This window comes from Ursus arctos, unplaced genomic scaffold (assembly GCF_023065955.2).
Source record: "Ursus arctos isolate Adak ecotype North America unplaced genomic scaffold, UrsArc2.0 scaffold_7, whole genome shotgun sequence".
NCBI lineage: Eukaryota > Metazoa > Chordata > Mammalia > Carnivora > Ursidae > Ursus > Ursus arctos.
The window spans coordinates 69,303,688-69,328,751 of NW_026623089.1; the positions used below are offsets into that span (position 1 = coordinate 69,303,688).

General features: G+C 45.7%; 1 protein-coding gene across 1 annotated transcript in view; it reads left to right on the forward strand.

Annotated features, from left to right (window-relative positions):
- The first annotated feature begins 215 nt into the window (after positions 1-215).
- SLC35F3 (solute carrier family 35 member F3) overlaps positions 216-25,064 on the forward strand; it is a 383,882-nt gene continuing 359,033 nt past the window's right edge. Inside the window, exons 1-2 of the mRNA XM_044386054.3 lie at positions 216-324; positions 699-928. Of these exons, the coding sequence (XP_044241989.1) occupies positions 272-324; positions 699-928 (283 nt within the window). The 5' untranslated portion in view covers positions 216-271. The remainder of the gene's footprint in view (positions 325-698; positions 929-25,064) is intronic.

Sequence of the window (25,064 nt, forward strand, 5' to 3'; positions counted from 1 at the left end):
CCCGCCCAGCCCCGGCCGCCGGCTGCCTGCCGAGAGCCGCGGACCGGCTGGAGCCGGGTGAGCCGCCGCGCCCGGGTCGCGCCGCACGCCGCGGAGGCGCTCGGGGACGGCGGGCGCGGGCGCGCACAGGAGGCGCGGGGCAGCCGGCGCCGCGCGGACCCTCGGCGGGCAGTGCGCCCACCTCCCTGGGGCCGCGACTGCGGGCGGCGCCGGCCCGCGCGGCCCCTCCGCCTCAAGTCTGGGAGCTCCCGGCCCCACGCTGCCGGTGCCCATGGGGATCCGAGAGTTTCCCGGCGGCGCACCCAGGGGCAAAAGCATCGCCGTGTGAGTAGCGCCCGGGCTTGGGGGCGCGAGCGGGCGGGCGGGAGGCCCTCGGCGGCAGCCGGGATGCGGGGCAGCCTGGGGCTCGGGTAGGGGCGGCGCGCGGCGGAGCTGCTCGGGAAGTTTCGGGTATCCTCTCCCTCGCCGCTCGCCCCAATCTGCACTGCCCCGAGGCGTCCGGGGCCGGGCGCGGGAGACGGGACCCGACGCCGAGACTGCCGGGGTCGCTGGGGTGGGTGGCGGCCGGTGGCCGGGGACGAGCGCCGGCCCTGCGGCGGCACCTGGCCCTACTGCGCCCTTGCTCGCCCTCGGGTCTGCCCCTCACCGGGATATCCACCATTCTCTCCCTCCCCGCCCACTTCCCCGCTCGGCCTCAGTGGCATGAGGAGGTCACCGGACGTCAGCCCCCGGAGACTGTCCGACATCAGCCCCCAGCTCCGGCAGCTGAAGTACCTGGTGGTGGACGAGGCTATTAAGGAGGATCTGAAATGGTCGCGCTCAGTGGAGGACCTCACCAGCGGGCCCGTGGGGCTCACGTCCATCGAGGAGCGGATCCTGCGCATCACCGGCTACTACGGCTACCAGCCCTGGGCAGCGAGCTACAAAAGTAAGACCCCCACCCCCACCCCCGTCGCCGCCACCCTCTGCGGATCCGTCGTCCCCGCCCTTGTCCCTGGCAGCTGGGGAGCGCCCGCTGCGACGCGCCCAGCCGCCCGCCTGCTGCCCGCCCGCAGATGCAGACCCAGCTTTGCAACTTTTAGGAGACACCCGAAGACGGAGTTCTCCAGGACCTTTGGGAATTTCTGATCGGTTCTCTTACGCCCCCACCCCTTCCCACAGGCGCTTCTCTGTTCTCATCCCCTTGCTCTTGAGGTGTCTCGCAGTAGGGAGACAGATTGGAAACTCCGCGTACCCTGCGCTGTGTGGCTTCCCTGCGGATTCGAAAGTGTTACTCGCCCTGGGGTCCGGCTCAGCTGGCTTAGAGACTGACTGCAGACTTAGTGGGCCTGGATTTTCACTCTTCCCTTTGTCTCCTGGGCCCTGATGATGGTGGAGGATTCTGGGGCCTTGATTTTAAACTCCTTGGCTCCTCTTTCCTCATGTCTTTATTTGTCCTCGGTGTAGAGGTTCTGTGTGGATCATTCTAGATAATGGCATTCGGTACCGGAGAGATAAATGGTTGGTGCCAGGTGGAGCAGCTGAAACTTTTCTTTGCCAGTGGGCCCCAGCTGTTGGCTTTGGCAGTGCTGTGATCAGTTGTACAGATAGGACCTGTGTGAGCAGGACTAATTTGGTGGGCATTTCTTCCTCTCACTTGGAAGGGAGAAGTTGGCCGTGACCAGCTCTAGACACCTATAACCCTAAACCGTAATTAAATGGCCCCATCACTGTTGTCTGGCGTAGCCAAAACATTGCCGTTTACCACCCCAGTCAAGAAATGAGTACTGCTTCGTTGCATTTGTAATAAAGACTAACAGCTTAATGATTTGGGGATTTGTTTTTCCCCCTCATTGCTTGAAATTGGAAAATACTTTATTGGTCCTTAGGAAAAAAAAAAAAAAACCAGGCTTGTGTAAATTAATCATATTTAGCTCTAACAATATGTCTCGTTTTCTCCTAAAGCCCTTGATTCTGAGCCAGAGGTCAGCCGAATGCTAGCAATTAGCTGGTTACTTTTATTTGCAGGCGGAAAAACATAGGATTTTAATGTTTTGTTTTCATGGCCTTACTTGTTTTTAAGGGACTGTGGTGATTGTGTTTAACTCTGTATAAACCTTTAAAAGGTTATCTGTGTCTCCTCCAGTCTCCTGTTTCTGCTGCTAAAATCGTAGCTGATACATTGGCTTTGGATCACAGAAGGAACGCAAGGGACCAAGTTTTCATTTAAGCAGAATGCTGGACGTAGAATGAAACAATGCAAAAAGAATGCAAACCCGTTGGAAACCATTTCTCTTATAGGTAAAGATAGGACAGGTCCTATTTCTGCTTGCTGAATTTCTACTAGAAATTTCCTATTTCTTAGTTCTGTTCTCTGCTTTCTTAATAACTAAAGACAAATTACAGCCTTCATGGAGTCATCTAGGCCCTAAAGTCATGCAAAAATTTATCATTGTAATTTTATTTGTGACGTGGCCCCATGTGCTTTGTGGAAATTTTCACCAGGGTTCGTGACTTGGTGGGTGGGCAGGGAGCCACATCAGTGATGACTGCGTTTGGTACAAACACACTTTATAATTAAGACAGGGGACAGGCCATATGGAAGAGTTTCTTGTACCACCAGTGGATTCTTAAATATCCTCTCTCTGAGCCTTCGTCGAAGGAATAATATGAACAGACAAGGCAACAGCAATCATTGTGATTGAGTAAAGTCAGCTTGCTCCACTCTTTTTTATCCCTATGAAGATTCTTCTTTATTCCAGGGTAGTTCCTTTTTTCTAAAATGCTTTAGGTGACAACTGACATTTTGACGAATTAATTAGATATTAAGTTTAAATTTAGAGAAGCTAATGTTTTATTAATATAGTCAAAGACATCTTAGGGCAGTCCTTTGGCTGTTTGCTATTTCTATCAGAATGGAAAGAAAAAGAGGCTTATCTATATGTTGGTTATCAGTTCTTCTGTTTGTAGGCGAATAATCATACCGAGCAAGCTGGGAGACATGATGATTACGAAATAAATATTATGCTCATGGTCTGCAGAGCAGGCTGTGGGCTGCTGCACGCCTCATCCTTGGCATTATTAGGTCACCTTTCGGCCATCTTTCAAAGTGGCTTGTCTGTGTCCCCACTGAAGGAGTCTGCAGTGAGAATTTCAGACTATTTGAGAGGTGCAGGTGAGCTCCTTTTGTAGCAAGAGACATTACTGAAATAAGCAGGTATTCGTTCTTACCCTCTTAATTTTTGGTCTTTATTTTGGGCGGCTAAGGTAAATGAGGTAACTGTCAATAGTGCAGAAATGACCTTTGCCGAGTATTTTCTCCCCAGGCCATGAGATGAACAAGTTTCCCCCAACACAAGGAACTTTTTGTAAGGAATTGTTGAAAAAAACAAAACTCCTAAAGGCGCCTGGGTCTGAGAGGGATGGCGTGTGTGGAGCAGTCAGCCGAGGATTAAACTAGAAACAAGCAAGTAGGATGGGTTGAGGTCCTCTCCCCAGTGGCTGAAGTCCTCCAAGCTCCACATTCCGTGTTTCCGAACCACACCGCTGGGCAGGATTCTTGGGGATTCCTTGGGTTCCTAGCTGTGAGTGTATCCAGAGCCCAGAGAGCAGGTGGTCCACAGCAGTTGCTCAGTAAATGTTTGTTGAGTGAATGTGTGCGTATGGTCTGAGACACCGGCCTCAGTGAGAGAGAACCTTCGAATGGACCTCTGTAGTGGTTTGGGTCCTTGGATTTTTTCTGCTGCCTTCCTGTCCGTTTGGAATTGCTTCCCTCCTTCCTTGTTCTGCCATCCTGACTGCGTCCTTGGCTTGCCCAACAGTAGAGTAGACCAGGATTCCTGATGGCGAGCGTTGGTTTCACCCGGGGTTTCCCAAGCTCAGCACGATCGACATTTTGTACTAATTTTTCACTGGGGGCTGTCCTGTGCATTGTAGGGTGTTTAGCCGCAACCCTGGCTTCTGGCACTCCACTGCCATCCCCCCACCCATCGGTCCAACCAAAAATGTTTCCAGACAATGCCATATGTCCCCAAGTGTACCTTTGGATAAGAAGCCCTCATAACCTAATGTCAAATGTATGCTCCAAGTGAACTCTTCTGTTGACCAGTCGTGCTAACCTAAAAGGCCTGCCATCTGGATTCCTGACCTCCTGTCTTCATTTCTCCTGGACCACTTCTTAGGTTCTCATGACGTGCCTGGTTAGAATAAACAGCCTTCTGGAAGAGCCTGTTGCCTTTTCAGCTGACATGATTTGGTACCCATTCACCATAAATCGGTAGCCTGTAGAAAGTGTTTTCGAATTCAAAACAATGTGCCTAGAGCCTCTCAATGACTTCCTTTCCCCTCCCACCTTGTATCACAGCAGGACAGAAAAGACCAACTGGAATATTCTCTGCTGCCCCCTTGCTTTCCCACCACTGAGGGAGGGGTGAGGAACAGAAATCAGGAATAAGCCATCAGTATGATGGTAGCCAGGCCTGACGAATTGGGGACCGGTGGCGTTTTGACAGAGAGATGATTGAAGTAACTACTTTGCAGATCCCGGATGGAGGCTCTTATGCAGGATGAAAGAGCATTTATAAATGCTTATTTTCATCTACTCATTTAGCAAACTCTTTTGGAGCACTTACTAAATGCCAGAAAACAGAGATCAGTGATGAGAGAGGAAGTTCACTGCACAGATGTGCACAGATGTGCCTTTGTCAGGAAGCATAGATCAACAAATACGTGCATCTAGGAAATGGATACACTGTTTACAGTTGGCGGGGATGTTGTACTTTGCAAAAGGTTCTCCTGATGGGTGGTTTCAAACAGGGGGCCCTTGAACATTTTTCTAGTAAAGAAACTTTTTAGAAATAGCTTTTGGGTGGGGGGGTGTGGTCATGTGTATTCCTTAAAATGAGGTACAGCTGTCTTCTGAGCAGGCTTATTAATATTACATGGTGCTGGCACTTTCTGAAACAATGCTGACGAGTTTAGTTTTAAGTCATTTGTAGAGAGGAGGAAGGACTAGTCCCAAATGACCCCCCCATGTCTAGTCCACTCTAGCCTGCAGTTGGCAAGTTGAGCCTTAGTTGGGAACATGGGGATTCCTGAGCAAAACCGTCCCATCTAGGTGGGTGGAGGTTTTATAGTTCAAGCTGAGAAAGAGGTCTCCGAGTAACTCTCCTGGTAATGAGGCAGTCTCATGTTTTGGGATCCTCCAGGTTAGAAACGCCAGAAAGGGTTTGTGTGAGGTAAGGGGGGAGGTGGTTGATGGAGAAAGACCATCTTTCTACTGTGCCGTTTCAGCCCAGACTGCGAGTATAGGTGGCTGATGTTGTTACCAATAAGAACTGAAACTGCGGCTCATAGTATAATTGAACTCATGGTGAGCAACTTCTGTTTGGTCCTCCCAGAATAGTAAAGGTCAGGTCAGCAATTCAAAAATGACCTGCTTGTAAGAGATTTATAATTTGGTTGTAAACGTTTATTCTAGATTGGAGCTTGGCATATTGAAATACTAGATTGAAAAGATTTTTAAAGGAGAAAAAGTTGGAGGTGGCAGGGGTGGGCCGCAGTGAGCAGAGAACATAAATAAGGCTTGCTAATGTCTCAGTGAGTCTGTTTTATTCCTGAATATGAATACATGTTAACGAGGTAGTAAATGGTTTTCTGAGAGTCAAAAGAATTAAAATGCAGGACTATTATCTTTTAGGGAAGCACAGTGCTCCGTATGCTCAGATCAGGGATGGGGGTTATAAACCCCTTGCATCTGGTCATGAAGGGCCATGACTCACCTCCAGGGAAACAGAGCCCAGGCAAGGGAATTTCTCACTGTACTTCAGAAGTCTCTCCTGGTCCTATTTACAAGGTGTCTGATCTAAAACACCAGTGGTGGACATTTGTCCTTTTCTCAAGCAGCTGAACACATTCAGGTTAGTTGAATTAAAAAATTAGGGGGCGCCTGGGTGGCACAGCGGTTAAGCGTTTGCCTTCGGCTCAGGGCGTGATCCCGGTGTTCTGGGATCGAGCCCCACATCAGGCTCCTCCGCTATGAGCCTGCTTCTTCCTCTCCCACTCCCTCTGCTTGTGTTCCCTCTCTCGCTGGCTGTCTCTATCTCTGTCAAATAAATAAAGTCTTAAAAAAAAAATTAATACACATGTGGATGAGCGGTTGAGCTGGTAAGCATTTCACCGAGTGTGGAGAAGGCTGCTCATTTGAATTACAGCCCTGCATGCAGGTGGGGCAGCCTCAGTAGCTCATGTTGTCGGGAGAAGCGGACAAAATGGATCTTGGCAGCTGCCTTCATATCCTGGCTTCATCCCTTTGTCGCCCTGTCACCGCTGGCAAGTCACTCACCTCTGCGAGCCTCTGTTTTCTTATCTGTAAAATGGGGGATAATGTCACCACTCTTCAAGGATCGTCATGAGGAGTAAATGAAATAATGTATATATAGCATTTGGCCCTTTGCCTGGCATCGGTAAATAATCCTTCATTTTTGTTTATTCATTCAGCAAACTTTTTGAACACTTAGTGTGTGTGCCAGCATCCAGAAGGTAGCGACACAGTCCTCACCCTGGGGTCTCCCAGACTAGAGGGAGAGAGAGTGAAACCTGAAGATAGCCGACATATGGTGAAGACAGGCTTGGGGGTGATTCAAGAGCCCTTTCTCACAGTGGGGGGTGCAGGTCAGAAGCTGGAGGGGGAAAAAGCCACAGGAAGTGGATGGAGGGGACGTTTGCCTTCCATGCAGATGACTAGCATATGCACAGAAATGTGCATACGCTGCTCCTAGAAGGTAATTCAGCTTGAGGACCGTAGCCACTTGGAAATGCGGAAGATGAAGTTGGTCTGCGAGCAGAAACTGACTCGAGTGCGTTATGCTCCAGTCGTCTGACATTTGTCATCAGGAGGACCACTGATGCCTGTCCCCTTACCCACCCAGGTCCCAGGCTACGTGTCACTTCTCCAGGGAGCCTCCCTGACCACCCAGATCTGGTGAGGTGTTCTTGCCAGGGCTCCACAGTGCGGTCACTTCACATACGTGTTGTCACGACTGGTTCAGACGACTGGTTCAGACGTGTGGCTGAAACTGACAAATGGTGAGCCCTGTGCGGACTGGGCTCACGGCTGCATCCCCAGTCCTCAGTGTGGCTCTTGGCTTATAGAACTATGGTGATTCTGTCCCCCAGTCACAGAGCATCTGTGGCACCTAAAGCAGTAAACGTTTGCTTAATGTATCAGCGAAAGGTCCTGTACACACACACACGGCTGATATGCATCTACATTTCTGTGGAGCCTTCCAGAATTATCCTGCACAGAGCATTTCTGATGGCCTTTCTCCATCCAGAAATGAGCCTCCCATTGCTCAGTGTCCTGGGTCTTCACCTTGACTCAGCTAAAAACACTGACAAGCAATCTCACTCTTCCAGCTTACATTAGCCGATGTTGTATCAGAGCATTTAGTATGGTTTTGATAAGCTCCTGTTAAAAATGATATGGAAAAAAATGAACAGAGCCCAGGGAAATGGATCAGGGGGAATTGAAAATGTGTTCTACAGACAAGAATAAAGTATCAGGGGAGGGAGAGGTAAAACGGGCCTATGACATGTCTGTATGAGAATGATGGGAGCCAACACCTTTGGGGATGTCTTCCCAGCTCGCCATCATGCCTTTCACTGCCTGGCACCACATCCTGTGGGTGGGCTCTTAGCAGCCAGACTGGCATCATCTGCCTCCTGGGCACCACAGGTTAGACTGGCATGGACTGTTGACACATGCTGACTCAACCATTAAATTCGACCTTAAAATCAGGAGGTTATGGTCTAGTTTGGGGTGGTGTTTCAAGTGGAGGAGATGCTATGAAGGGGCTCTTCTGGCTTCTGTGTGGATGGAGAGGCAGAGAAAGCTGGTCTACATAGAAGAATCAGGGAGGTGTGCAGAGTGACCCAGAGGGACCAGTGGCGATTTTCAGGACTCCATCCTGGGTGCTATTTCCCTCCTGGGTCAAGGTCATGATGCAGCTCGTCCTCCGAGCTCCAGGAGACATCATTGTGGCAATGCCACAGCCCCTTCCTGCTAAGCGAACAGAAGCTGGGTTTTGTTCTGTGCACCTGCAGATTCCCATCTGAGTAATATTTCTGAGCCACTTCTACTCAGGCCCATGTAGGACAAAACAAGGATATACATACCAAAGAATTTTCCGTTGGAAATAAGAAATCATGTCCTGACTGCTAAGATAGAAAAGGTTATGGGGCCTCTGTCACTGGAGAGACTCACTGCAGACACTCAGTAACCCCAGCTGGAGTAAGTATTTACTTATCCTGTGTTAAGGGGGTGAAGGGGATTTGTTTTTGATTTTTTTTTTTTTTTACATGATGTCTTTTAGTTCAGTGGCAAGTGTGCGTTGATCAATAGAGTAACAGACCAGTTTTGTTTCCTTCTTTTATTGCAGAGCCTAGGAAGGAACTTGTACAGTTAGGAACCTGGGAACTGCTTTCAGTTACTGATGGTGACAAGACCTTGAACAGTTGCCTAGGACATGGGCACCCACTTTTCTCCTATGCAGCTTGAGATAGCCTTAATTTATGACAGCATTCAAAATTATAGGGAATAAATTACTCCGCTCAGGTGATTTGCAGTGTGGAAGGGTAGAGGCTATTTTGGACTCCTGAGATGTAGAGATTCGATGGAACCTCTCAGAACACTTTTCAAGTTTTGACAAATGTTTTCTGTGACATTCACATTTTCTCCTTGTCAGTCCGCTATGTATCATCTACTGTACGTGACTAGATGAGACTCTATTAAGAAATTATTTTTATCCTTTTTCACCATCTACTTCATAACAATGTTGTATAATAAAAATTTGGGTATGTCCTCACGGTTTTTTCCAAAAGGGTCAGAAGAAAGATGCTTCCTGATGAATGTGGACTTTGCTTCCTTATTTTTCTCTTTAGAAATCGAGTCTGCTCATAGTGAATGTATATTAAGATGTCCTCTTCTTAAAAAATGAATATAATTATGGCGCTAGGTGTGAAACACTTGGGTTTTCTGCAGTGTTCTCATGGTGTGCGTGTGTGGGAGTTTAAGAAACACTATTCATGGAGCAGTGCATTACACTGGCGGGCAGTACCTAGGAAGGACTCGAAATCTCCATCTCTGTACATTTTGTCTTAAAGAATAAAAGAGTTTGAAGACTATTTAAACACTGTAATCCAGAGCAACAGATTTTAAGAGTTCATCCAAACTCTTTCACTTTAAGTCAGCATTTTGTTTCATTAAATATTTAACATACAAAAGCTTTTATGTGTTTATCTGATTTTATGCAGTGGGTATGTTTTCAAAGTTACATGTAAATAAAATTATGTAATTAGAATTTATCCTAGAAAACACGAGGAAGACTTGGAACCAATGCCTGTGTAGTTGTGCGTGTTCCCTCTGTAACCTGCCTTGTATCTTATGATTCTCTGGGATGACATTGCGGGCTTTCAGTGTGATGGCTGGAAGGTGGAGGAAGGATCACTTTCAAACTAGACCCCACTGCCGTCGTACTCCCTCTTGAGAAGCCCGTGGGCCAGGCAGAGGCTTCAGAAAACCACTGCACAGAATTTCAAACACTGCTCATGAAGCAGTTTATTTGTGAATGGTTTGGAAACAGATCAAACCACCATGGATGTGTATCCATCCATCGACCTGTTCCCCCCACCTACCAGTCCACCCAGTCGTACATCCGTTCATTCATTTGGACATCAGATAGTTCACTGCTTCTAAAGGGCAGCAAACATATTCACATGTAACAGAAGCAAATGTATAGTGTAGTTACAGTTTTCTGGAAAATTACACAGTGGGGGGATAAGACAGACACGTCAATTTGTAAAGTCCCATACTTTGCTCGTCTTGGGGCCATCTCATGGATGCACTATGTGTGTCTTTTTGGTGTTTCCCCAACTAAATACCTTGGGGTATTTGGGATCAGCACTGAGCAGCCTTACACTGAGCTTCTATGTGGTATTCATGATATCGGGTATTATTTTATCGTGGGGCACCATAAACGGAGCAACAGGGTAGTGAGCCACAGCGAACTTCCTTTTCTCTTCCTTTGGAAGCTTGAGCTCTGCTGCTGTAATCAGAGTTCTGATTCATTTATTTGATGTATCCCAGCCATTCAACACCTTTTTTCCCCTCTTTGGTGAAGTCATGCAAAAACAAAGATTTTTTTAACTGGGTTGATGAGATTAAGCCAATAACCCAGCACATTTATCCCCTAATGTTTTATGCTGCAGGCATTCTGGTTCTTTCCAGTGCTAAAGAAAGCAGGCCTGAGACCTGAGACGTTCTTCCTCTTTTGACGAGGAGCCAAGCAGAAAAACACTGGCCTGGCATTCAAAAAGGCTGGGATTTCTTTCCAGTTCTACCTGTTCTTTCCCACACTGCTGCTCATTCTGCCTGTGGTTTCTCCACTGCCTGTGGTTTCTCCACTGCCTGTCGGAGAAAATACCCATGTCCACAGAAATAAGTCTTGTACACCTTCTTCCCCTGGCTGTTTAGCAAAGAGACCCAGCACTCTCGAATTCATATAGCTGCGAAGGGAGTGATGTCTCTAAAGGCCAGCTGTACTTTCATACATTAATAAACCTCAAAGTGTCCCGCTTACTGTGGCCATTACTTTATGCAATGTCAAGGATGGTGAAGACCTGGAGTTCTGCACAGTGGTTTCTTGCGCGATTGGTCCCGGAGCCTCTGCTTCCCCTTGTGTGGATGTATCTAAGATTCAGGGATGCGGTTGAGCTAAAATGTAGGCCACAGTTAGGTTGTTGTTGAAAAGAGGGCAGGGTTGCAGAGCTTCCACGTGCACTCTGGGTGCACCACCTGCCTGGCACCTCCACGTGTCTGCCAGCCCCGAAGCTCTCCAAACGCCCTCCATCGGATTCTTACAGAGGCCCCAGAACAGAGGCACAAGTGGTAAATCATTGGCCACTGGCGCTTGGTTCGACATTCATACCCTTTCCCTTCCCTGAAAGGGGGGGGCAGCTCTGAAAGTTCCAACCCTCTCATCGCACAAGGTTGGTTCCCCTGACAACTGGCCCCCATCCTGAGGAGTTCCAGAAGTCACCTCATTAACATCAACTCAGTGTGGCTGGAAGGGCCTTCTCAGCAACGAACAACCGAAGAGATGCATTTCACCTTTACTGATCTTATCAAGTAGGAAATTCCAAGGGTCTCAGGAGTCAGAAACGGCAATGAGAACCAAATATATATTTCTTTTGTTTAATTCCAGCGTAGTTAACATACAATATTAGTTTTAGACGTACAGTGTAGTGGTCAACTGTTCCATAATTTATTCACTGCTCATCACGATAAGTGTACTCTCAACCCCTTTATCTGTTTCCCCCATCCTCCCACTCCCTCCTCTCTGGTAACCATCAGTTCTGTATAGTTAAGAATCTGTTTTTTGGTGTGTTATGTATTTCTTAGTAGAAGACACAGTATCATACATAGGTATAAAAGAGATTTTTTGGCACGTGGGGAAATTTGAATGTCTACTGTTTATTAAATTATTTTATGGACTGTTATTTTTCTTGGGCTTAATATTAGTGTGGCTATGTAGGTGTCTTATTCTTAAGAGATACTGAGGTATTTAGAGGTGCCTGGGTGGCTTAGTCAGTTAGGCGTCTGACTCTTGATTTCAGCTCAGGTCACGATCTCTGGGTTGTGGGATTGAGCCCCGTATCAGGCTCCATGCTCAGTGGGGTCTGCTTCTCTCCCTCTCCTTCTGCCCCTCCTCCCAGCTCACATGCTCTTGCATGTGCTCGCTCTCTAAATAAATAATTTTTTAAAAAAGATACTGGGGTATTTAGGCCTAAAGAGTCATTATGTCTACAATGTACTTTCAAGTAGTTTAACCAAAACAAATAGGGACAGGCAGATGCAATGACGGGTGAACAAAATGGGGCAGAATTTTCATATTTGGTTAACCTAAATAATAGATACAGTGTGCTTGTTAGACTGTATTCTCAACCTTTCTTTTCACATGAACATTTTCGAAATAAAAGATGTTGTTGCAGCCGTGACGTTAACACAGACCAGGCCTCAGAGGGTCGGGTTAGAGTTATCACATCAGAACTTAGCCGGAAAGCAGGGAGGGTTGTGTGACCCGTGACAGGTTGTCTCGAGAAGGTGGAAGTTCTTCGCTTCAAAGGCAGCTTCCAGCCACACTCGGCGTTCAGCACCACCTTCCAGGTCAGACACAGCCGAAGTGTTATGGTCTGAATGTTCGTGTACGCCCCCCCCCCCCCGCCCCGATTCACATGTGGAAATCCGAACCCTCAGTGTAATGGTAGAGGGAGATGTGGGGCTATTGGGAGGTCACTGGTTCACGAAGTAGAGCCCTCAAGAATGGGATTAGTGCCTTTATAGAAGAAGCCAGAGAAGCAGCTCGCTGTCTTTGTACCATGTGAGGATTACGAGAACCCAGAAAAGGACACTCCCCAGAACCCATACACCTGGCACCCGATCTCAGACTTCTGGCCTCCAGACTGTGAGAAATACGTTTCTGTTGTTCATAAGGCACTCGGTCTGTGGTAGCATGCAACAGCAGCCCGAACGGAGTGAGGCATGAAGGCTGCGTTTGCCTTGGTTTCCCTCCGCCACCTCCGGCCACGTTACCATCCCTCAGACTTGCTCATCACCTGGATGTGTTTATGACACAGAATGTGGTGATGGTTTTGTGGGTGTGTACCCACCCCCACACTCATCAGCTTGTATACGTCAAACATGTATAGCCTTCGTTTGGTAGTCATACCTTAATAGGGTGGTTTTTAATGAAAAACACAAAAGACATGCTCTTTGTTGTGTGGGACTTGTCTCAGGTTCCAGGATTCTTTTGATGAAGGAAACCTATTTTTTCCAGAGATTAAGAGTTCTAGCCCATTTCTCTAAGTGCTTTAACTTTATACCCTATAAAATAAAAATATGCTTGACTCTGGGGACAACTGGCCTTCCCTGAGAGTGGATAGGTACCATTGTGTCTGAGTCTGCAAAACAGGCTGCTTTCACAGGATTCATTGGCCTGTAGGGCAGACCGCATTTCCAGTGCTTAGTCTCCAGAATGCAGGCAGCTCATACCTCTCTCCTGACCAACTCTCATTTACCTTTGAGCACTTTGTCTTTCTTCATGGCTCCCAAGGATTAGGGGGAGGCCATAGAGGGAAGGCCTTTTTTCTTTATTTTCTTTCTTTCTTTCTTTCTCTTTCTTTCTTTCTTTCTTTCTTTCTTTCTTTCTTTCTTTCTTTCTTTCTAGATGGCCCAAAGGAAATTCCTTTTCATCTGCTACCTGGAGAAGGATACTCTGGTGGCGTGTGCATGTGCACATGGGAGAAGGAGAGAGGGAGAATTTCCTGGTCTCCATGGGTCAGCACACATGCTACAGACGATTAAGAATCACCATTTGCCATTCTTGGCAGAATTTACCTCGTGGTGATGAAGGCATCATTATTGCTGTTTGTGGCTTGAGAAATAAGGGCACAGAATAACGAACAGACCACACGGGGATATTACTTTGCCTCAAGGTGAACACATGAGTATCGGAGGCAATATGAGAAGTTATGAGGGTTCCTGTGTTCAAAAAGAGAAGATCTGCTCCTTGAGAACAGGGAAAAGGGAGACCCTTTCGGAATTTGCAGTGGAAGAGAGAAAGCGCAGATGCTACAGTGTGTGAAGGAGGAAGTATTCATTGTGCTGGGCGTGGGGTAGTTGATTGGTTTCAAGATTAAGTATGTGCCAGGTCAGACAAAGGGTATGGAGCAGAAGGCAAGAGCGGGGTTTGAGTTCTAAGACCGTCCTCCTGAGAAGAAGCATCGTGAAAGGTGCTAAAATCAAGGGAGAAGAGCTGACAGCTACTTTGTAGAGCAGTAGTAAGTGGTGTGTCGTTGTCCCAGATGAGTATTAGCACTCAGATCTGTTGGATAGATGCCCCAGAGTGGAATTTCGGGACTGCAGTAGACAGCAAACTCAATTTAAAACTTTTCTGTCCCTTGCAAGCCTCCATGAAACAGTTGGTCATGTTGGGAGGCCCACATGGCAAAGAACGGCAGGTAGCCTTTAAGAGTTGAAGTATCCAGCCAGCAGCCAGCAAGAAAATTGAACACTCAATCCTACAACCACTAGGGACCGAATGCTTCCAGCAGTCATGCTGGTGGAAAAGCAAATCCTTCCCCGGTTGAGCCCCTAGATGAGAACCAGCCCTACTAGCATCTCTCTTTCAGCCTCCTGTACAGAGGTGGTGGAGAATAGGCTGATAAATAATCTATCACAAGGGTAAAGAAACAGAACCAGGCAAGGGGGCATATCTGAATTCTGGTCTTAGCTCTGCCATTTCCTAGCTGGGTATCATTGACCAGGTCCCTTATCCAGCCTGGCCATCCCTTACCTTATATGTTCAGTGAAGGGATTTGGCAAGATTACATCCTCAATCCCTACTAGCATAACATTTTGATGAGTTTAAGACTTAATCTTCAACATCTGAGGAACTCATCTATTCTGGAAATGAATATTTAGAGGTAAAAAAAAAAAAAAGGACACTAACCAAACCTATGTCCTATCTAGAAAATTAGCCCAGTCTGAATCCCCTCTGCAGTATGTAGTGGGCAGAGCCTATAAAGGGGCTTTCTGATACCAAATCTCTGGAAAGGGAAACACATGGATTAGAGTTCCTTTTGATTCTGCCCCTCTTTTTCTCTTATTTCTTTTGGTGCATTGACCACAAATATCCTGACTAACTCTTCTTCGATTATGTTGAACACTAAAACATGGTGGACTTAGTGTTTTCATTTCAAAACTCTGAAAAATAAGAGAAATAAGGATCTAGGTTTCTAGTGAAATCCTTAAGAATATGAGGATTACCTTTGAGCCACAAGAGCACCTGTCTTTGGTTTACACCTTTCAGGGAGCAGAAGGAATGATCTGGAGACTTCACACTGGTTTTGTTGTTCCCGTAAGATGGTTACAGGGCTTTGAATAAGTTCCCTGAGGAAGAAATTGTACCACTGTTGCAGCTACTTGAAATCTCAGTGGGTCTTTGTGGTGAGCAGCTCTGCGGAGGTGTTTTCCTAGAAGACTCAGCGTGAAGCTGTTCTTGGAGGGGAGAGAGGGAATTGAAGTGGGGAAAGTTTGAAAGGCTATTGATGGGACCAGCTTTTGGGAGTGGCCACTTTGACAATGGTTGATAAGGGAGGCTCCTGCTTCCCCAGACGTGGAGACCCTTATCCTACCACGGGCAGGTCCCAAAGCAGAGACTTGTCCCTGGGAGCATCTTACCAGAGTCAGATTGGGAAGGACTCAGCCATTCCTCTGTGCTTTTGCAGCAGGACTTAACTTTGATATCTTGGGGCCAAGCTAGCTATGATGAATCTTCCAATTTTCTTTCTCACCGTAAAGAGGCATTACGGCTTCCCACCTGGCAAGCTCTGGATTTTAGAGAGCCCACATGGGGACTACGGAACAGTCCATTCAGCATACGTTGCAATTTGTTTGTGGTTCTCAGAGTCCCGTGCGAGTCCATGAGCTTTGCAAAAGAGAATTCTCCCAACATACTCTATGATTCCATCTATATACAGTTGGAAAATTGCCACAACTGGTCTGCGGTGATAAAAGTCAGAAGAGTGGTTACTCTTCTGTAGGGACACGAGGGAGCCTTCCTTCTGGCGTAGAGGAGATATTCTATGTGGTAGCCTGGCTGGCAGGGTGTACGTATGTTAAACCTCCCCAAGTGCTTTGCTGTACCTCATGCACCTCAATTTAAAAATCTTTATTTATTTTTTTATTTATAGAAAATGGTTGTTGGGGTGGGGAACTGCTCCACAGAGAGACATTGGTACCTGGGTGAATCGGGTTGTTTATGGAGACCGGTGACCATCTAGGATCCATGGAAATCACAACTTAAAATTAGCACTGTGGTTCCTTTGTTGTCATTCTCGTTGTTCATTGACATCCTGGGTAGGAGGGTAACCTTAAACATAGTCTCATCTATTTCGGACATCTAGATGTTTGTGAATAGCAATGCATCTCATCTCCCCTTTTTATAGGAATGCTGCCTCTGCACAGATTGAGCTCACCGATTTAGGTACTTGCTTTAGTGCACTGGAATTTCTGAAGAAGGGTGGGCTTAAAGAAAAGCACAGGTTTTGGCTATTTAATAACAAGGACACGGAGGCTATAGCAAGAATAATTGGGGCTTTGGGTATGACCCTCTCTCTGTACCATTCCTTGCCATTATGTTCCTACTTAGTAGTTTTCTCGCAGAAGCTGACGTAGGAGGTACAGGAATGGTGAAGCACACTTGGTTCACTTAGAAGTTCTGTCCATGCTAATTGTGAGTTTTTATGAAAGAAGCCACCCAAACTAAGGTGGGAGGGTTTCTCTTCATTTAAATTCCCATACTTTCACTAATTCCCAGTGGTCCAGCCAACTTCTTGTTGGCTGTAATTCTGAATACCATCTACTCTGTGATTTTTTAGTCTTCAGAGAATTGCTGGTGCAAAGTGGAAGTTCATTTGAAAAAATACAGTCTATCCACCTGTAATTAATTAATTATTTATTTATTTATTTATTTATTTATTTATATTTTAGTTTATTTTTTATTGTTATGTTAGTCACTATACAGTACATCATTAGTTTTTGATGTAGTGTTCAGTGATTCATTATTTGCATATAACACCGAGTACTCATCACAACATGTGCCCTCTTTAATACCCATCACCTGGCTGCCCCATCCCTCTTGCCCCCCCTCCTCTGAAACCCTTGGTTTGTTTCTCGGAGTCCATAGTCTCTCATGGTTCGTCTCCCCCTCTGATTTCCCCCCTTCAGTTTTCCCTTTCTTCCACTAATGTCCTCAGTGATATTCCTTATGTTGCACATATAAGTGAAACCATATGATAATTAATTGTCTCTCTCTTCTTGACTTATTTCACTTAGCATAATCCCCTCCACTTCCATCCATGTCAATGCAAATGATGGATATTCATCGTTTCTGGTGGCTGAGTAATATTCCATTGTGTATATGAACCACATCTTCTTTATCCATTCATCTGTTGAAGGGCATCTGGGCTCCTTCCATAGTTTGGCTATTGTGGACATTGCTGCTATGAACATTGGGTGCACATGCCCCTTCTTTTCACTAGCATCTGTATCTTTGGGGTAAATACCTAGTAGTGCAATTGCTGGGTCGTAGGGTAGCTCTATTTTTAACATCTTGAGGAACCTCCGTATTGTTTTCCAGAGTGGCTGTACCAACTTGCATTCCCATCAACAGTCTAAGAGGGTTCCCCTTTCTCCACATCCTTGCCGACATTTGTTATTTCCTGTTTTGTTAATTTTTGCCATTCTGACTGGTGTAAGGTGATGTCTCAGTGTGGTTTTGATTTGAATTTCCCTGATGACTAATGATGTTGAACATTTTTTCATGTGTTTGTTAGCCATTTGTATGTCTTCTTTGTAGAAGCGTCTGTTCATGTCTTCTGCCTGTTTTTTTGACTTGATTATTTGTTTTTTGGGTGTTGAGTTTGAGAAGTTCTTTATAGATCTATACAGCCTTTTATCTGTAATGTCATTTGCAAATATCTTCTCCCATTCTGTGGATTGCCTCTAGTTTTGTTGACTGTTTCCCTTGCTGTGCAGAAGCTTTTTATCTTGATGAAGTCCCAAAAGTTTGTTTTTGCTTTTGTTCCCCTTGCCTTTGGAGACATGTCTTGAAAGAAGTTGCTGTGGCCAATGTTGAAGAGGTTACTGCCTATGTTCTCCTCTAGGATTTTGATGGATTCCTGTCTCACATTGAGGTCTTTCATCCATTTTGAGTTTGCCTGTAATATTTAAATTAAAAAAAAAAAACAAAGTAAATTCAGCACTTCGAATTATACTTTTAATATAATAGTATAGAACAAAGGATTTGTTTTCTGAACCCCGGGGGCTGTGAAGCATTCTGATGTGAGGACTCCGGAACTGGAGACAGCATGCCAGGGACCAGGAGTAGGAAAGGGATGAGTAGCTGAGGAGGGCTGGGGCCAGGCTGGCGGGAGTGGTGTCTCCGCTGGGTGGGATCCGACCACATTTCCAAAGCACATAGAGATCATCTGTGGTTTTCATACTGCTCATCCCTCTCTTTCATCCTTCTCTGTTGGAACAAATGGTCTCGAGTTTGGCATGAAGTACTTCCATCGGAGCACAATTGTGTAAGCCATTCGCGTTCTTAACATGCTGCTGAGAACGCTGGTGTAGGGCATCCATTCTTCAGCTAAGTGAGTTCAGATATGTCCAGGCTATAAGATGGTTGCATAGTTTATCTTTCAGATTAAAAGTGGTTTCTGCCCACGGGCGCTTCCCCAAGTGAGGTTTCCAAGCCAAGTGAATGGCCCAGGGATTGATGTCCCATTCCCCATTTTCCAAGATGTTTTTGCTGCTCATGTTTCCATTACATCTGCTACTAGATTTTTTCTGTGCACGTGAGTTCCTTGTTCCTTCATTTTTATTGTTTTATTTTTTTAGAGAGAGTGGGGGGTAGAGACAGAGGGAGAGAGAGGGTATTAAGCAGGCTCCACACCCAGCACAGAGCCCGACGCAGGGCTTGATCTCATGACCCTGAGATCATGACCTGAGCTGAAATCAAGAGTCAGACGAGGTGCCCCAAGTTCCTTATTCCTAAAAGAAGTCTTCACAAATCCATTTACGTAATCCAAATCATTTCCCTGATAATAACTAGTCAGCTGAATGGGTTGTACTAGTGACTCATATACTCCATATACATTTAATTTGCTTTAAAAGAAAAATATCCTGAGACAAGAAGAAAATAAACTTTTACCAGAAATATTTTAATGAGATATTTTGAAATACACTCTCATTGAAGTAAAATATCCATAATGAAATGAATATAAGTTGTAAGTGTGCAGTTGATGAATTTTTACAGAATGGATATACTCGTGTTTCCTACATCCAGACCATGAAATAGAATATTATGGGCATGTAGGCTATTTATCTTTGCCACCCATATAGGAGCTCTGCCTACTTAATTTTAAAATGATCCAAAAAGCCCTAGGCTTTCACTCTAATGCAAAAGTAGCTAGTTTCCTACGGAGGCAGGAGCGGTTTCAGTGAAAATCTAGCTGTGTCCTGTCCTTTAGAAGGGGACTGTGTCTGCACGGGTATTTTGTTGCAATGATCAAGGTATCTTTCATGCATTCTAATGTGGGCATCATGTGAAAAATGGGATCTTGTCATGCCTGTTAGAAACTTTACTTAATTTTCATGTCAGTTTGAAAGAACTGTCTTCCAGAAAGATCTCTGTTGCCGTGCTCATCTATTTATGCGTGTTTGTGTACCTGTTTTACTAGATGACTTAACATGTAATCATAGTTATGTAACAGTTCCTGTTTTTAAAGAACTAATGTCTGCTAGTCTTTGCATATGATTCTGTTGATTGTTGTTTCTTGACAAAGGGTGGGTTTCCCTTGCCTTTTTGTGTGTCTCATAAGATCCGATTGGCTACTGGATGTTACATGTACACCCACAGAGTGAGCTGTCTTTACTCCTAGTTCTACCCCAGAAGTAGTAGCTTTTTTCCCTTGACCCTGGTGTAAGAGAGTGTGCTGCCCAGTGGCCTCAGACTTTTGCTTTGTAGGAGAGCAGGGTTGGGGAGGTGAACAGGCTGCCATGCCTGTCTCCCAGCAGACCCATCACCTGCCACAAGTCTGTGCTAGCCTGGCTGGCTCTTGACGTCTCTGGCCTTGCCCCCCGTCCTTCTAGTGAGCTAGTTGGTGGAGGCTCAGGGAAGGAGCTTGTGAGTGGGTGTGAACTCCCTTTGTGCCTGAGACCATTTGAGCTCTTGCAAACAGATACATAGTTTATACTTTGCTTTTAAGAATTCATTAAAAACATAGCTGATTTCTTCTTACTCACTAGATAGGGAAACCTCCTCTTTCTTCCCCGCTCTGCTGAAGGTGAGACAGATGGTGTGTTTCATCCCCACTTGTGACTCTCTCGAATTCAGTTTACGTGTTTGCCCTGTGACCTCTCCTCTCTGATGGGCTCAATAAATATTGTAATTTTTAGATAATCCAGCTCTTCCTCATTGTCTGAGTAGTGTAAAATTTTCTTGAATCTTCCTACATACTAAGGCAAATCAGGGGCGCCTGGGTGGCTCGGTCGGTTAAGCAAATCAGAACTTGGTTCTCAGTTCTAAATTAACATTACGCATTTATTTTTGGTGTTAGTATTACCACCTTACCAAGAGGTAAGATTTTCTAAGTATTACTACTTACGGAAATCTTTCCTTCTTAGTTGATGTGGCTTCCTTAGGGTCGGTCCCAGGTTAGCCTAGTGAAGACAGGGACACCTGTCTCAGGAAACATTATTGATCTTTAGATAATCGTATGTAAAAGGGAAGCAAAGTGACATTGCTGAATGTCTTATAGTCCACGCCTGTCATTATCAAAACCCACATCTCAGCACAAGAGAGCAGGATGTGAACGAGCCTGTGGTACTTCTCCTGTTGGGTCCCAGCCAGTGCCGCTGTCTTCTTAGAGACCATGACGTTTTGTGGGAACCATACCTGCCACTTAGCATTTCACAGTGTCCACCCTCTCTCCCTTCCAGTCACACAAATCCAGTGGTTTACGACGTTTGGCACCAGATACCTTCCCTGCATCAAAATAAGACACCTCCCCCTAAGTTTCATAGAAAGGGGAAAAATAAAGAACCCTCACCTTAATATAGGAAGCGGCAGGAAAAAGCCATAAATGAATTTGAGTGCTACTCCCTGGAGAACCCAGCCTTAGAAAAGGAGATGAGGGTGTTTCGGAAAGTGGCGTCGTTGATGAAGGCGTTAGCCAGGATACAGAAAGTAGCTGAGTGCAAACCAAATGATGCAAGAGGGTTTAGGATACCCATTCTGTTTAAAATTCAAGATGTGATATACCTTTTTGATTAAAAAAAAAAAGATAAGGAGAAAATTGTTTAAGGCTGTCTGTCTGTAGGGCTCTGCTCCTGCCAAGTTAGCAGTATAGACAATCCCAGCTCCTCTGATCAGCTGTCTATGCTTGCCCACTATTATGAAAATAAAGGCATTTTTCCCATGAATTGGAAGACATCGGTTATTTTATAGTCACACCAAAGTGCCCCATTGGAGATGTGTGGTGCTTTGGAAGAGCAAGTTAGAGATTCTCTCCTGTAGGTGAAGTGCCTTTGAAGTGTTTGGAAAAGGGAAGTGATGGGGTCAGAAATTCATTTTGGAAAATCTTCTCTGAAACAGAACGGAGGCTGGGCTGAAAGCCTTGTCTGGCTTGGAAGCTAAATGCTGTCATTTAGTCCAGAAGAAACAAAGGTGATGGCCAAGGCCAGGTGAGTGGGCCTGCAGAAGGTGGGATGGAGGGGAGCGTAGCGGGGGTGAGGGTGGTTAGAAGTGATGGAGTTAGAGGTTGATGGCGCATAGGACGAGTGCACGAGAAGGGTGAGGAGAGGATGATGTTCACATTTCTGACGTGGCTACTGGCTGATCTTTGGAGAGCGGCATCCATTAATTAGTTGGAAATAGTTTCCAGAATTTAGGGGAGAGGTTTGGGTTGACTACCCTTATCAAAGTCCAGGTGACAGGAATTATATGAAGCCATGAATCCATGCCATGGCTCCCACTGATTAGTTGGGGTTCTTGTTCACATACAGAAGATACCCTATCTATTAATCACATGCAAAAAGGTAATTTTTAAAGAGCACTGAATACTCATATACACTGTGGGAGAGTGAATGGCCAGGCCTGACAAGTGGACATGATGCTGGGCCTCCCGATACTAGCAAGCAGAGACCACAGCGAAGTCCTGAGAAGAAGACCTGCGACTGATCGTTCTGATCTCCAGTTGGCCCTTCTGTCTTTGCTTTGCTTGCTCAAGATTTACAGGCAGGTGGTTGGCTCAGTCTGGTTCATGGGAGCTTCCTCTGGCTCGAGGTAGGGGGGTTGGAGAATCTTGTGCCCCTGGCTTAGGTGGTGGGAAGCGGCAGTTAGAGGCAGGCTTAGAATATTGCCTTCCGTCAAGATTATAAGCAATGGGAATTTTCTCCCAGATGAATTTTGGGACACTGATAATCAGAGCAGCTAGATGCTGGAAGACAACCAAAGGGTCATTAGACCTAAGAAAGGTGCGGTCAGTGAAACAGATTAGGCTAAAAAGTGGATGGATGGACAGACACATGGCTGTAAAGGAACCAGCATGGGAAAATGAAAGTCAGAAAGACAGAAGGAGAAGAAGGAAAAGAATATAAGGTCCCAGAAACAAGGAAAGGAAAAGGAATAAAGAGCATCCTTTTCGCTTATTGGTAGAGTGTTGGCTCTCTGAGCACCCGCTCTCCGTTATCCACTGCAGAATTTGGGACGACCAGCATATCCCTGCTTCCCATTCTTTGTTACAATGCTTCGGTTTCTTTTGTCTTGCTAGGATCTGAAAGTGGTAGCTAGTGCTTAGAACATCAAGCTAAATGAGTAAACACTACTTCCTGTCTAATTGGCTAAGACACCAATATAATTAAGTATCGTGGGGAACTTTGTGAATCCCCAGTGCAGAGAAGAGGTGAAAGTCTCAGCTGGGGTTAGAAACGGCTTTTTCCCTTGGAATAAAGAAGAGCGTGCGTCACAGAGATTTGAGGAGCAGCCTTGGCACAGCTGAGATATGTCAGAGTGCCTTAATCACAGTCATTGCTCAGTCCCTGCTCCTGACACTTACGGGTTCTCCCGCAAGTGAGCCCCTTACAGAAATCAGCGGGAATCCTGTTCAGAAGAATGGCTCACTTAAGTGCTCCTGGGACTGAACGTTTCCTGAAGCAAGGCGGAGCCTGATAAACTCCCAGGAGGAGGAGGGAGCCCAAAAGCTATGGAAACCATCAGAAGCTCAGAGGTCAAAGGTCATAGTGCCCCTTCCCTTTTTTTTAAATGAAAAAAAAAAGGTTTTAGTTGTCAAAATATTTTGTGAAATTCGAGCAGAGCACACAGGGGATAACATAAAATAATTACCTCCACCCAGCTTTCTGAAACCACTCCCTAGAGGTAGCCACCGTTGATACATGGGTGTGAGCCTAATGAGTCTATTCTAGGCATCCACGAGCAAACGCAGACAGCCACACCTATATTTTTTGCTGGGATGGGATCATAATTTGCACAGTGTCCTGCAGCTTGCTTTTTTCACTTAGTAATACACATACACGTAATATTGTCGATCTCTTTCAGTACCAGCACTTGCCAGTCGTACAGTGAAACAGCGATGTATGGATACTGTACTGATTTTCCATTTAACTGTTGGGGCTTGGAAGACGGTGACACAGAAAAAGGCACACAAACACAGAGGTGGTGCATACAAGGAGAACAGGAATGAAATATGGTTTCAAGGGGTCTCCTCCACCCACCGGTCCCTTAGGCGCACTCAGCGCCCCGCACATTTGGAAAGTGCTTCCTTGGCCCCTCAGAGCATGAGCCTCCCATTCAGAACTAGATTTCGAAGCATAAGCAGGCTCCTTCATGGGAAACTCCCCCAAGGAGACAGTAGTCAGATGTGCTTTTGACTAACTCAAACCAAACTCCTACATGGGAGGAATTGCCAGGCGCCCCCTGTTTGCAGCGTACACTGTCATTCCTTTGAGCCTCTCCCTGTTGGGGGGCAATTAGGTGGTTTTTTTTTTTTTTTTTTTGGTTTTTTTCACTCTTATTAAAATTTTTACAGTAACTCTCCTTGCACATTTATCTTGTAGATTTGTCTTTGGTGTTTCTGTGGGTAGCTAGCTACTGGGAAATGTTGGCCCAAGGGAATGCACATTAATATTACTGATAAGATAGGCTCACTACAAAATGCCTTCCAAAGAGCGTGTCCTGTCTTCCAGCACTTGCCTAGTTCCTCATGTACCGAATAGGCCACAAGCTTGTTTTTCGTTATTTTTCTCCCTCTGCCACCGCTCAGAGTCCTTGACGAGCTGCCTCATTGTGCTTGCAGTGAGCGTAGGCAGTTGAAACAGGGAAACGAACTGTTCTCTTTCACCTTATATGGTTGTAGCTAAGGTGCCGGGTCCCCGTGAGCATGCCTTCCTCTCATTTTTGTAACTATGGTATTTCTGCCCCTCGTTGATTCTCCTGATAGTTCATTTATTCTTCATAGCACATTAGGACCTTTTTCCTAGAAACTCATTTATTCCGAGCTGTTGTGATCTTGATCATAACTTTGTTACTGGAATAAGTGTATAGATTTAAACTCTTGTCACTCAGTGTGCCGGGAAAAGGTAAGAGACATGTCTTTAAAGCCACCATGTAACAACTGTCAGTGGACATTTACTCAATGTGAATCCCTCCCATTAGACCGGCCCCAGTAGGGCAACCTGCAAAAAGGGAGGGTTCATCGTGCTGTGCGTTTTTGCACCCTGACATCTGAAACAGTACTTGACACATGGTCTGTGCTCACAGCGTATTTGTGGAATAAATTAATCCATTAAGTAAAGCTTTGTGGGTTTGAAAAAACCAATTATACCACAAGTTGGACACCAAATGATTATTACAGTTACACGGTGGTCAGGTTGAGATCCATCCCTAATGAGGCCAGTGCTTTCGTTGCTCAAACTATTTTTAGAACCCCTTAGAGGGAGTTTCCTTTGTAAATTGCATTAAAAGAATACTAAGCTTTCGATTATCTGTGGGGTGGCAAATCATAACCTTTGAGACTAGGTTTTTCTTTTTGACAGCTTTAAGGAGGGTATAGTTGATAGACAAAAAAAAACCCACACTCATTTAATGTGTACAATTTGATGAGTTTAACATATGCATAGACCTGTGAAAACATCACCCAGTCAATGGACTTACCTACCTCCCTCTCCCCCAAACGTTTCCTTATGCGTTTTGTTTACTTCATTTTGTGGTAAGAACAACTAACAAATTGTTAAGTGCACAACACCATATTGTTAACTATAGGAACCATTTAGAACGTACTCACCTTTTATAACTGAGACTTTATACTCACTGCATAATATCTCCCCATTTTTCTCTCGCCCGACCCAGCTCCTGGAAACCATTCTCTTCTCGGCTTCTGTGAGA